Below are 13527 nucleotides of genomic sequence, written 5' to 3' on the forward strand. Positions count from 1 at the left end.
TTTTCTCTACCCTCTAACTGTTAAGGTCAGGCTCAAACTGAGAAAGGAAATTATTCCAGCAAACTTAGAACAAAGGAATGGGAGGGAAGTAAAGTACCAGCAACTGGTACTTTAATTGAGGCAGAGCTCCTCAGTTAGAGGACAAATTCCTGGAGTCCTGGGGGCAGATACAAGTGTAAGTTAAGGGGTGAGGGTTACCTGTGATGAAAGCAAGCTCCCAGAAGCTAACCTCTTCCTCTGGGAGGCCACCTCATCTCCCAGGCACGCTCTGATCACACAGCTCTATGCTCTGCTCCCTCATTCATTCCTCCACCCAGCATGTTCCAGGCATGAGGGCCCCACAGTGAGCCAGACAGACAAAGCCCCTGTCCCTGCCCCACAGAGCTTGTGATCCGAAGGGGCACCAGTAAAGGAGGGCAGGGATGAAAGACAGAGAAAGAAAACACAGCATTGTCAGATAAGCGGTGACAATAGACAAATGATGTCCCAGAATACATCTGTCAGATGGGAAGGTGAACAGGGCTGGCCAGGGTGGAGATGGGGACAAATTTCACCAGTGTTGAGGGGAGGGGCTGAGTGAATCTCAGGACCAGAAAGAGATAAGGGAATGAGCCACAGGTGAGCGCCTGGAGAAAGAACCTTCCCTGAGGATATGCGTGCGAAGAGCAGGGAGGCCAAGGCAGCTGTGAGCAGAGGGGTGGGGGCAGAAGCAGAGAGGGGCATGCCTGCTACTTTGCTGTGATTTGTTTATTATCTATGCACCTGATTGAAACGGAGGCGCCCTGAGAGCAGGGCCTGCACCACACACACACACAACTCCACCCAGAGCCTTTCTGGCCAGAACCAGGTGCGGCGGATGGGAGGGAGCATGGATAGGGAAGAACCGTGTGAATCAGGAAACTTTTCCAAAGGAAAAATGAGCCGCTAAGCAAGGCTGTTGGCAGGTGCAGGTAACATGCCAGAATTCACTGTAAGCTTAAAGCCTTCGCCAAAGGCTTTTAATTTCAACACAGGCAGGACATTTTCCAAGAAAACACTCTGTTTTAATCTTATAATGGAAGTCAATAACAAAACAGGATTCGCATTGCTGTATGCACATGAGAAAAAAAAATTCATTTTCCAGACTACTTTGCTAGAAAAATCACTCCCTAAACTTTAAAAATGTCTATATTTAACTCATTTTAGCTACATAGGTGGCATACATACATTGTCTGTTTACACAGCTTTCATAGACAACCATAACATACTTTCCAGTTCACTGGAGAAGACTCTGGGGAAACAAGCTCCTTCTTAATTCTGTATTCTAGCAATAATAGCCTCCACTTGGACACATCAAAGGAATTAATGGTCAGCTCATCTGAGTGGTAATTACAAAAACTAGCTTTACACCAGGCCCCAATAAGCCTTTTCTATAAAGGGCCAGATAGTAAATATTTTAGGCTTTGCAAGCATCACACAGTACTGAATCCATAGCCTTCTTTACTTTTGGGGGCTTTCTTTCCCGCGAGTTTTGCTTGTTTGCTTGTTTGTTTACCATGCTAGGAAAAAAATGTAAAAACAACCTAACTTCTGAGCCAAACAGGCCACGGTTTGCCAACCCCGGCTTTCGACCACAACGAGAAGGGGGCACGTGGAGTTCCAAGCTCCTCCTTATTAAATCCAAAGGGGCAGGAGCCCCACGGTTCTGGATTACCTCTTTCAGTCTCTCCAGCTCATTCTGGAGGGCCTGTTTGGATATTTCCACTTCTATCATCTGCTGTCGGAGAGTTTCGTTTTCATCCTCAGCTTTCGCGCGCTTTTCCTCCACCGTCTTCAGTTCGTGGTGCAATCTGACAGATACATCTTTGGCTACCTGCATCGACCCACAGAGATCGTTATCAGGATATGAGGCTTTGTGTGTGCTAAGGGTACTATCAGACAATGTCAGAGGCAAAATCATTAATATGATATTGCACCACATAGCAAAGACCCTAGCAGCACAAAACCGACCTATTTTTAAAAGGAGGAGGAGATTCGTTTAAAAATGAAATCAACATCTGGACTAAAAGGCCCTCCGGCTGGTCTGACAGTGGTGCATTATCAGAACGTGCTAACACCACTGTCACCAAAGTTGGTATACAACCCCCCCAACTGCTAAAGTTAAATGGCTTTAAAATAAATAGTTTTTAAAGCCCACTTTGGATAACCCTCCTCCCCCATAGATGGTCACCACGAATGCCAATTCTGCCCAGGCTCACGGGCTTTAAGCGAGAAATTTAAATAATAGTAAACAAATAAACATTTCTACTCACTAAAGTAATACCGAACCCACCTGCTAACAAAACAAATAAGTTGCCTGTAATCCCAGCACTTTGGGAGGCAAAGAAAGGAGGATCACTTGAGCTCAGGAGTTTGAGCCCAGCCTGGGAACCACAGTGAGACCCTGTCTCTAAAAAAATTATAAAAATAAAAAATAATCCAGGCATGGTGGTGCCTATAGTCCCAGCTACTCGGGAGGTGAAGATGGGAGGGTCGCTTGAGCCCAGGGAGTTTGAGGTAACAGTGAGCTATGATGGTGCCTCTGCACTCCAGCCTGAGTGACAGAGCAAGATCCTGTGTCTAAAATAATAAAAAAAAAATGCTGCATGCTTAAGATGTTCAATGTAGTCAAGTTTTAAATTTTGTACTGTGGCTCTGGTATGGTAAACCATTTGAATGAGCAAAGCAGTTAAACATGTTTACTTTCTAAAAGCAAATGAGGAAAGAGGCCTTGTAAGAGAAATATAAATCACCCTTTATTACACTGAATGACATTTTGTTAGTGGTTTATAACTTTGGTAGAATTACAGAGGTTCTTTTCCTGTTATCACACTGAAAGGCTAGATGAGATTTCACAAGTACTCTGGTAATAAAGAGAACAGTATGCATAATTCATCTCTAGATAAATGATTGGATAATCAGGTCATGAGGGCCTCACTGCCCACGGAGAGACAATGGCATAAAGTCTGGGATTTCTTCCCATTATTCCCACTTCTCCCAGTGGTTCTCAAAGACACCTTAGACAATTTGTGATGATTTCTCCTGGCGTTAGATCCTCACTACACAAGTCTCGCTTGGGTTATGGGAATGTCAGGATTTCTGCATCCTAGAAACCTAAATAACAATAAAAAATGTGAAGTGATATGGTCAACTTTTACGAGTGGCCTTTGACTACACTGATAATAGATTTTTTTTTAAATAGATTTTTTTTTTTAATTTCATATCTTTCAGAGTTTCTGCAGAATTTCTATCCAATTGTCAGACCCATTGGCATGTATTAATTCTTTGTTATCGCAGATTATTATCATTTTTTTAAAGTTAACATCATGACAAATTTAAACCTTGGGCTGTCAAAGTCACACAACTACACACACTCTATAAGCCATAAAGCAAACCAAGACTGTTTCTGCTGCAATCTGTAGAGACAGACACAAGCAGGGAAAAAACACCAGGGCAATGTGCACGTGGCCAGCCAGTCCTGCCGCCTCGGGGGTGCACGCACCACCCCTCTCACTCACCTTCAAGTCCTGCTCCAGGCTTCGAATAAGCTCGCCATCCACCTGACCTGTCTCAGCCACTTTCAGGCTTTTCTGCTCAGCTTTCCGAAGACGGTACTGCAGGATTCGGCAGTTTTTATTAGCACGGTCCAGTTCTCGCCGAAGTTCCTGCAGCTGGTAAACATCTTCCTCTAAATAACTGTCTCTCATCTCTTCCATCTCAGCACGGAGTTCATCTAACTCATCCTATGCAAACCAGACAGAGAAGATTTATGAGCCAAGTACATCAAAAAAGGATAGTGTGTCTCTCCTTCATCCCCGCTCCTCAATACTAAATATCGAAAACCTGCACGCTTACCCATCAGCTCATGGCCACGCCTGTGTGACAGGCAGCAGAACCTCTGGAAATTTGCACGAGATAATATAACTGAGTATCTGTTCAAATCTTATGTAACCAGAAGCTAATAAACTGGCTTATTCACTGTGGCCTCTCAGAACTTACCCCACTCCCAACATCTCCGTACATAATCAAATAAAATCAACTCTGCAGATAATCGAACCTTTCGATTCAAACCAAACATTGACCTAAGCCTTTATCTCTAAGGCATAATCTAGGTACTAAGATGAATCATAGGGACCCTGCCTTCAAAGAACATACACTTCAGTAGGATAACAACTGCTAATTGCCCTGGAACTGTGACATACCTGCAAATGTCCCAAAAATTCTGTTCCACAAGACGCATCTCAGCATCGACTAAGCGACTCTATCCACAAATGAGACATTTTCCATTATTTTAAATACACACTGGGTATGTTTTTTCCCATTCACCCATCCTGTATTTCCCACACCTCCACTCTTTGCTGTCCACAGGAATGTACCGTGAATATAGGAGAACCCAAGGAGTCATTCCTGGCTCTCCCTTCCCTCCCATTTTGCAGCCAAGCCCTCAGCCAGAGCTGTGCCCCTTCTGGACGGATCACCCTGGTCCAGGCCTCCATCCCTGGGGGAGGGGAGCCACACACAGATGTAAGTGGAGACACACAGGTACCCACTGCCCAGCTGGCCCTTTAATCCTCCTATAGTCTGTCCCCCACCCAGCAGAGTGATCCTTTTAATGTGCAAATCAGACCACCTCACTCCCTTCTCAAACCCTCCAGGGGCTTCCTTCTTTCCAGGCCTCCTAGGGCCTCCTGGCCACACTCCCTCCCTGCCCACGACTAGCCTTGCAGGGTCTGAGATGCTCGCACCTTTGCTTCTTCAGGCCTCAAGACCTTACCTGCTATTCCCACTTCTGAAAACACTCCCCACTCCAGATCTCTGCAGAGTTCACTCCATCATATAACCTGAGGTCATGCAAAGCCTCCCCTGACCACCCTCATCAGCCCCCAAGTCTCTAGTCTCTTGCTGGCTCTATTTCCTTCCCACCTCTGAGTGCCATCTAATAGTATTGGTATTTTTTCCTACTTACTGTCTGTCACCTACACTAACAAGGTAAGCTTCAGAGGGGAGCAAGCTTGTCTGTCTTGCTTCTCTCTGCATCCAGAGCAGCATGGAGCACACGGTAGGCCCTCAATAAATATTGCTGAATGAACACAGGTGCGCCAGTGAACACTTACACACACCAAGTCAGAAAGCCAACTAACATCAGACACAACTGCATGCTCGCTTTGTTCCAGTCTTGCAGCCCAGTGACGAAAGCATCTTCCCAAACCTATAGATGTAGCTGCAGGTATGAGATACTCACGCTACTGAAGTGTTACACAAGATTTAAAGGAGGAACACTTTGGAAGGAGGAAGATTAAGAAAACACTCTAGGGGTTTTCTTGACTGGTTTCATAATTGATGTTTTAGATGCCTCCAGAATAGCACACACTCAGTTATTCCCATTTACTTTATTCAATTAATATTAAGGTTCAAGAAAAAAAGTATCGCCTACACTTAGACACCCTAATTGTCCATTCTTGTCCTGCTATTTAGTTTGTTCCTGGATTCTTACCACTCATGCTAATCCTGTATTTATTCTTAAAACCAGGAATTGACTAACAATATAAAACAACGTGCCCAACCTCTGAGCCTCAGACAAAAAAAAAAGAACAAAAAGAAATCTCCTGAAGATGTGTTTATCCTAGGTAAGATTAAGGACAAGAAACACAACAAATAAAATTGGGAATCCTTATGGAAAAATAAGAGTCGGCACAAAATGGGGTGACGAAGATGCTTCAGTCAACCTTAGCTATACACAATGGTCGACTGGATAGGGCACAGATACGGCAACTCATCCCCCAGTCCAGCCTGTAGGTTCTCTCCACTCTGCCTACACTATCCCATCAAGAGAATGAGCTACTCACTTGACCAGGACTCAACTGGAGCCTGTTTCAATAGGCTGCCAAGGAGAACAGATGTTAAAGAAGAAAGCTTCACCAACTTCCCAGTAGTCAAATGCATAAAACGTTCTTCTTCTTGGCTCCTAAATGTTCCTACAGAATTTCTATACCAATGATGAAAATATTAAAAATATAAGATGTCCTAATGTGTCTTAAGAAAGATCAATCTTAACACTGAAAATGTTGTGAACTCTAACTGAGTTTCATTTCTTTTTTCCTCCATGGAAATCTCTCCTGGTAAATCCTGGTCCTTGTGGTAAGATCTGCTGGAACTGGAAGTTATTGAACTGAGCATAGGAGCTGATCAGCTGAACACACATAAACAGAATGGGTGGTCTGGGCTCTTCAGGGGACCAGAGAACACAGCTCTTTCAGGACAGTGCTTGCCAACCTTCCAGAAATCTTCCACAAAGAGGAGGCTGTTACTGACGCCTGATCATTGAGGCTTTGATGACGCCCTACGGGAGCTGTACCCCTGCACTACCCACTCCTAGAGGAGGTCAACTGCAGACTGAACGCTTTAAAATGAGCCTTGTGGTTGTCACTCTTTCAATAGAGTGGGAAGTTAGTTCTGAATCTTCAAAAATCAACATCAAGTTTGATTCATACCCCATCCATGAAACTAATGGATCAGACTTTAAGAACCTAATAGCAATGCTGGTTTCTGAGTAAAGAGGTAATTGTTTCACTGAATCATTAATACAAATCGGTTCAATACAAGCAATAATCACTAAATGTTCAACACTAAGTCAATATATGTATATGTATATCCCTACATGCAAATATACAGTGACTGTGGCCATTCTGTTCATGAGAAGAATGGTTTGTGGTTGCTTTTCCTTCCAGAAAGCCTTCCAGAGTCATTAATGCCTGGGATTATCTTAACTCAGACAAAAGTTTTAAAAATGCAATATAGCCCTAAGATGCAAGATACAGCTTCCAGGTATAAAACCTCTCTAGCTTTCAGACTTTGCAATAGGAGAACCCACATCCACCCTAATGTTAAATGCTACATTTTCATACATATGTTACAGGTGATGAAAACTGTTCAAGGGCTAGATGCAACCACGCCTCCACATCATTGAGCAGGCCAGATGTAAATTGCAATATTTTTTGGCACAAATATCACCAACATTAGTTGTACTGAAAAGAAAATTAGGGGCCGGGTGCGGTGGCTCACACCTGTAATCCCAGCACTTTGGGAAGCCGAGGCGGGCGGATCACGAGGTCAGGAGATGGAGGCCATACTGGCTAACACGGTGAAACCCCATCTCTACTAAAAATACAAAAAATTAGCCAGGCGTGGTGGCGGGCACCTATAGTCCCAGCTACTCGGGAGGCTAAGGCAGGAGAACGGCGTGAACCTAGGAGATAGAGCTTGCAGTGAGCAGAGATGGCACCACTGCACTCCAGCCTGGGTGACAGAGTGAGACTTTGTCTCAAAAAAAAATAAAGAAAATAAAAAAGAAAATTAGGGAGAGACCATATGATATGGTTCCCCATACCATATGGATCCCCACTCAAATCTCATCTTGAGCTACAGCTCCCATAATCCTCATGTGTCATCGGAGGGGCCCAGTGGGAGGGTAACTGAACCATGGGGGCGGGTTATTCCTGTGCTGTTCTCGTGATAGTGAGTAAGTCTCAAAAGAGATCTGCTGGTTTTATAAAGGGCAATTCCCCTGCACGGTTCTTACGGGCCTCCATGTAATATGTGTCTGTGCTCCTCCTTTGCCTTCCACCATGATTGTGAGGCCTCCCCAGCCATGTGGAACTGTGAGTCCATTAAACCCTTTTATCTTTATAATAATTACCCAGTCTAGTGTTTCACAGAAGTATAAAAATGGACTAATGCACCATAACTGCATGTATTTAAATAACTGCTCTTATAATTCATATTTTATCTAAATTTACAGAACAGGCGTCATTTATTAAGCACCTCACCCTCATTACCAACCCTACAACAACCCTGTCAGGAACATATTACACAGTTTCTAGACAAAAAACAAAACTGAGGCTAGTTACATGTGTCCAAAGCTTCACATCTAGTAAACGGAAGCCACACTGCAAACCCGGGCCTGTTTTCAAACACACACTCTTTCAAGTAAATACTATAAATTATTTGCTTCAACCTGGACGAATGAAACAATAACAGACCTTCAATTGTACTTTTAAAAGCCGATCATCAGTGTAAACCAATAAAAGCAGCCTAACATTTACAGCTCGACAAGTGACAACACATAAGCATATCCATTAGAGCAACTGGCTCTTAGGAAGACACTGCAATGTGCGGCAAAGATATCCACGCCTCTTCCCTCCTTTTTTTAAAGAGACAGGGTCTCACTCTGTGACCCAACCTGGAGCACAGTGGTGCAACCATGGCTCACTGCCAGCCACCTTGAGCTCCTGGGCTCAAGTGATCTTCCTGCCTCAGCCTCCTGAGCAGCTGGGATTACAAGCACATGCCACCATGCCTGGCTAATACTCCCATCTTTAAAATGAGGAAACTGAGATTCTATAAGTATAAATGGCTTTCTACCACTGGTCTGTTGCAGAGATAGGACCAGGGCCAGTATTTCAACTCTTCCCAGAGAGCCTAGAAAAACGTAATTTTCAGGTTCAATGAAAAGCAGTTAAACAGAAGCAAATTATAAACCATGTAAGCTGGCAGCAGCCATCTGAAAAGCAAAAACTATGATTATTGGAATTAGGGTCATGATGGATAGTGATTTTCAAACTAACATTACATTAATTTTCTTACAGCATGCTCCAATGTAGAAAACTGTATTGCAGAACCTTAATGACATCTGCCTACTAAAAGTTTACATACACCAAATCTAGCAGAGCATATGATGTTTCTGACAGGTGTAACTTAAAAGATAGTAAATAAAATTGGAAAATTGCTATTGTCTTTTTATACACGGAAATAAGAAAAAAAAAAACTGTCCTTAATAGTTTTTTACCGAATTAACACCAAGTCTAGAGGATACTTAAGTGTTAGATCATTATCTCATTGAAAAGCTAGTTTTAATTAAGTATCTTTTTAAAGTTTTGTATATAAAACGAAATCTTGAAGTACTGTGAAGTCCGGTCAACTATTCCCCTTTGCCTGTGGCTGACAAATCAAGCCTTATCATGTATCTCAAATTAGAGGAATAATGAGGTACCACGTGTGCACTAGAGTAAACCAAGATTAAAATTACATGTTTCGATGAAAACCTCTAACAGGATAGTTATTCATGAATATATAATAAAAACCGAATCCATGTTTCTTAGTATAAGTGATGAAAACTCTTAATCATGTTAATAACTATATGAAAATCTGAATCTCTTTTAAATACCCAAAATCAGTAACTATCTCTATTTTAGCACCTCCTCTTTAAATAGACCCAGTTTGGATGGTAGAAGCAGTCATCTGGCTACCGCTGCAATAATTCTATCTTCTGGGCAGACAGAAACTACTGTCTTTTGTAACATACGAATAGTCCACCTCACTTCCCTCCGGACAAGGGAAATGTTCTCCTCCAAGAGTTCCAGCTGTAACTAAGGAGGTGCAGGGCCACTCCCACTGTCTACCAGGTGACGGTCCAGCCAGCAGCTGGTGGCCACAGCTCTCGCCTACATTAGCTGCCACTGAAAATGATCACAGCCGCTCTCTTTCACTGGCTGAATACACAGCGGGTATGGACAGCGAATATCGGGAAAGAATGGGGAATACTGTCCATGTTAACCCTTCCGAAAGAGAAAGGAGTAGGAGGCGGGAAGCAAGGAGGCGCTGAGACACATCAGCAGCAGAGCACCGCCTGCGCTCCTCTCCAAGTGCCCCTCCACCCCCAGGCCACACTGAGCACAGGCACCTGGGCAGCCCGGCAGCCAAATGTCACTAACCAGGTCAGGGCCTGAAAATCAAAAGGCTAACTCCAATGAGAAGCAGGATGGTAAGCTTGGATCAGCAGCGAGACACTGCAACCCATAAAACCAAAGCTCAACCTCTCCCTTAGGAAATCACATTCCTCTCCAAGAAGCCAATTTTATCTGCCCTTACATCTAGCACCAACTTATTTTCTTTTAACAAAAAACAATTCCTATGAAATAACTGAGAAAGCAAAGCAAAAAGAAACAGCTCTTCCCACCCCAATCCTCACCCACCCCGCGGAGGTCAGCATGGCAAGAGGACACTCTTTGGGGGTGGGGGAGGTGTGAGGTTATGGCCACTAAAAGCATTTTCAAAATAGGCTAGTAAATGCCAACTGATTAAGTCCTCCTGAAAAGCCTGCGGAAACAGAGAACATAATTAATATGTTGACAATGAGCATTCCGGCTTGTCTGATTGTCTCAGAGCACTCAAGCAAAACACAGGCCTGGCAGCCTGGCAGGGAAGGAACACACCAGCACTCTACCCAAGTCCTCAACATTAAGAAAGTGCCTGGGTTTTATGAGAAGCCCAGGCCTTTGGATAACTCAACTGAAGCGCTCACCTGAATTTCGGAATACTTCCAAATGTATCTGAGTTTATCAGAGGTCAAAGGACAACAAGAGAGCTTTTCTGTCTGTGTTTTCACACGAAAGCCAGCTACCTGGATTGATTTTGCATTTTTCACCTAGTCACCCAGGCACCATTTGATGAAGGTGGAGAAGGAACAGAAAGCAGAGTCAGAGATGATGAAATTGTGCTCTGTTACAGCACAACAGAAGGTGTCCACTTCTCTGTTGACACTGGCTATTTTAAAAAATACAGGCCAGGCCGGGCGCGGTGGCTCATGCCTGCAATCCCAGCACTTTGGGAAGCCAAAGCAGGCGGATCACCTGAGGTCACGAGTTCAAGACCAGCCTGGCCAACATAGTGAAACCCTGTCTCTACTAAAAATTCAAAAATTAGCCAAGCATGGTGGCAGGCACTTGTAATCCTAGCTACTCAGGAGGCTGAGGCAGAAGAACTGCTTAAACCTCGGAGGCGGAGGGTACAGTGAGCCGAGATCACGCCACTGCACTCCAGCCTGGGCGACACAGCAAGACTCCGTCTCAAAAACAACAAATAAAACAAAATAAAAAAATACAGCAGCCTGGCTAAAAGCCAAGATAATTCCACTTAAATGTCCTGATCCATAGGACATCCTCCTAAGGTTTTGCTGGACTTATTTTTCTGCTGAATTGGGCTTTGGTCATTCTAGTTCAGAAACTGCGACAGTCTTGTACAATGATGACAGCACTTACTTGGAATCCTCCAGAATACAGCAACGTAAAATCTGTGGGCCAAGCCTCTTGTCAGATACAATGGAATAGATGGATGCTGTATCTAATCCTGAGAGTTAGTTCTGTGCAGCGCTCCCTAACAAAGCAGCAGGTCAAGGATGTACTTTTATCTACCCTTTTTAAAAAGTACCCCTACGGGGCACAGAGGCTCAAACTTGTAATCCTAGCACTTTAGGAGGGCAAGGAGGGAGGATCACTTGAAGCCAGGAGTTCAAGACAAGCCTAGACAACATAGCCAGACCCTGTCTCTATAAAAAATTTAAAAAGCCCAGCTTGGTGGTGTGTACCTGTGGTCCCAGCTACTTAGCAGGATGAAGCAGGAAGATCACTTGAGCCCATAGTTTCAAGGTTGCAATAAGCTATGATCATGCCACTGCACTCCAGCCTGGGCCACAGAGCAAGACTCTGTCTCTTTAGAGAAAAGAAAAGAAAAACACCAGAAAAAAGTACCCCTGAAAACAACAAAAAGAGAAGTTTTGATTTATAAGGGGCACATGCTAACCACCACTGCAAAAGCATGACTGCTGCCTCTGCCCCATGGGGTCCCTGAAGCTCTGGACCCAATTTTGCACATGTGGGCAGGCTCCATGACCTGTAGAAAAAAAGTCCATTCGGATCCTTGCGTTTCTTTCCCGAACTAAACTATTGTCATTTAAGCTTCTGAGTGACCAAGTGAGCACCTCACATGCATACACGTAATCATCTGGTTTGCTAGCCTCCTTCAGAACCCTCTTCTCTCCCCTGCTGCTGGCCAGAGGAAGGGTGGGGAAGTGGGCTCAGGCAGAGTAAATGGATGCAAGTGACACCTCCTCCCCAGTAAATGGCAACTGAACAGTCCTCACAACTGAAACACTGGCAGTGGGATTCATGTGACCATTCGTACACAGGCTAGTGGAGAGACGGGCATGACGGCCCTCTCACCTGAAAACAGAGGGCCCCTAGAAAAGCTCACCACAAGGAACATTTTGAGCTATGAAAACAACTCAGAAGCAGTGTGCTCAGAGGAAAGCAGCCTCGCTGGAAATAGGGCTGCATCGCGGTGCAGTAAAATGGGCAGAGGCGCTGGGGAAACACAGGTGCCACCAGTTACTCATTGCATGACCTTGGCCATGTCATTTCTGTTTTAGGTTCTCAGCATCTCCGTCTGTGAAATAGTAGTTATGACCATGATACCACCACCACCACGCTATGTTGTTGGGAAGATCCACTGAAATACCAAATATACTATATGAGACTCCAGGCTCAGACACATTTCATTCATTGCGAAAAAATAAAGCAAATAACCAGTTGAACCAAGAATGAACTTCAAAATGATGGATAGCCTACCTTAAGATCAAAGGTATAATGAGAAACTTCTTTAAAGAAATAACAATTTTCCCTTGCATAGCAGTCATTTGGATAAACACCATTCAATCAGAAAGTAAGTCAGGGGTCATGCTAAGAGCCGAGGATACAGAAACAAGATTATCTTTGTCACCCTCAGGGAGCTTACATTTGTTGGAGATTTACAAAACAGCTGCTTTCATGATGGAGTCACCCGCAACATAGTTGCCTTTGAACTTCACTCCGTTGTCTATTACCTAAGAGTAAGTGACAAAAGCAAACATACTATCTGAGACATCTTGCTGTAAGTCCCAATCTTTATTTTGTCACCTCTCTTTCTCTGCCTCACTGTTACTTCTTGCACAAAGTAAAATAACTACAAGGCTCAGCCGCTTGGAGCAGCTCCATAAAAAATTTAGGCTTGGGACCACTCAGCAGTGTTAACGTGCTCTGATTGTGAACTGCAGACTTCACCACCGTTCACCTTAAAATCCAGTCCTCAATCCCATTAGCCAAAAACTGGCCCGTATTGGTTAGGCTCATCATTTGCTGAGAAAACAGCTCAAATCACATAACCCCCTGAAGACGCAGGGCCACACCCCTGGGTTTGAAGACTGCTCACTAAGACTTAACAGATACACAGATTTATACCACTGGAGTGGTTTACGAACCTGAAGATTACAATAAATAAAATAGTTGCTATCAGTACAACTTCTCTTATTTTCTCTCAAGTCACCTGGATCGTCCTGACCCCGGGAACCCCGTCTGCAGCGTCAGCCCCCCTCCGTGGAGAAAAGATGGAGCCGGATTAAGCACCCAGTGCTAAGGCGACTAAGAGGCCACTGCCCGCAGGCCCTGCCGGAAAATACTCAAGAGAGTGCAGCAGGCGCCGCGATTCCTTAGAAAGTGCTGGCGTGGCCTCTCCTGACACAGAAAGCCGGCTCCTGGATGCTTACAAAGGACTGGCCGGCGCAACACTGTTGCTCCTCAACCCGGGCCACACTCCAGGGACCACTACTGAGCTTCAGCTTGGTCACCGAAAACGGCGCGG

The 13527-nt window shown here is 44.4% G+C and overlaps 1 protein-coding gene across 1 annotated transcript in view; it reads right to left on the reverse strand.

Moving 5' to 3' along the window:
- Positions 1 to 4819, reverse strand: part of MTCL1 (microtubule crosslinking factor 1) — a 121148-nt gene extending 116329 nt beyond the window's left edge. The window contains exons 1-4 of the mRNA XM_011973280.1: positions 4764 to 4819; positions 4221 to 4279; positions 3537 to 3761; positions 1694 to 1852 (exon numbers count right to left, since the gene is read on the reverse strand). Coding sequence (XP_011828670.1) covers positions 1694 to 1852; positions 3537 to 3734 — 357 coding nt within the window. The 5' untranslated portion in view covers positions 3735 to 3761; positions 4221 to 4279; positions 4764 to 4819. The remainder of the gene's footprint in view (positions 1 to 1693; positions 1853 to 3536; positions 3762 to 4220; positions 4280 to 4763) is intronic.
- Between the last annotated feature and the right edge of the window lie 8708 nt (positions 4820 to 13527).

The sequence above is a fragment of the Mandrillus leucophaeus genome, unplaced genomic scaffold (assembly GCF_000951045.1).
Source record: "Mandrillus leucophaeus isolate KB7577 unplaced genomic scaffold, Mleu.le_1.0 Scaffold1367, whole genome shotgun sequence".
Classification (NCBI taxonomy): domain Eukaryota; kingdom Metazoa; phylum Chordata; class Mammalia; order Primates; family Cercopithecidae; genus Mandrillus; species Mandrillus leucophaeus.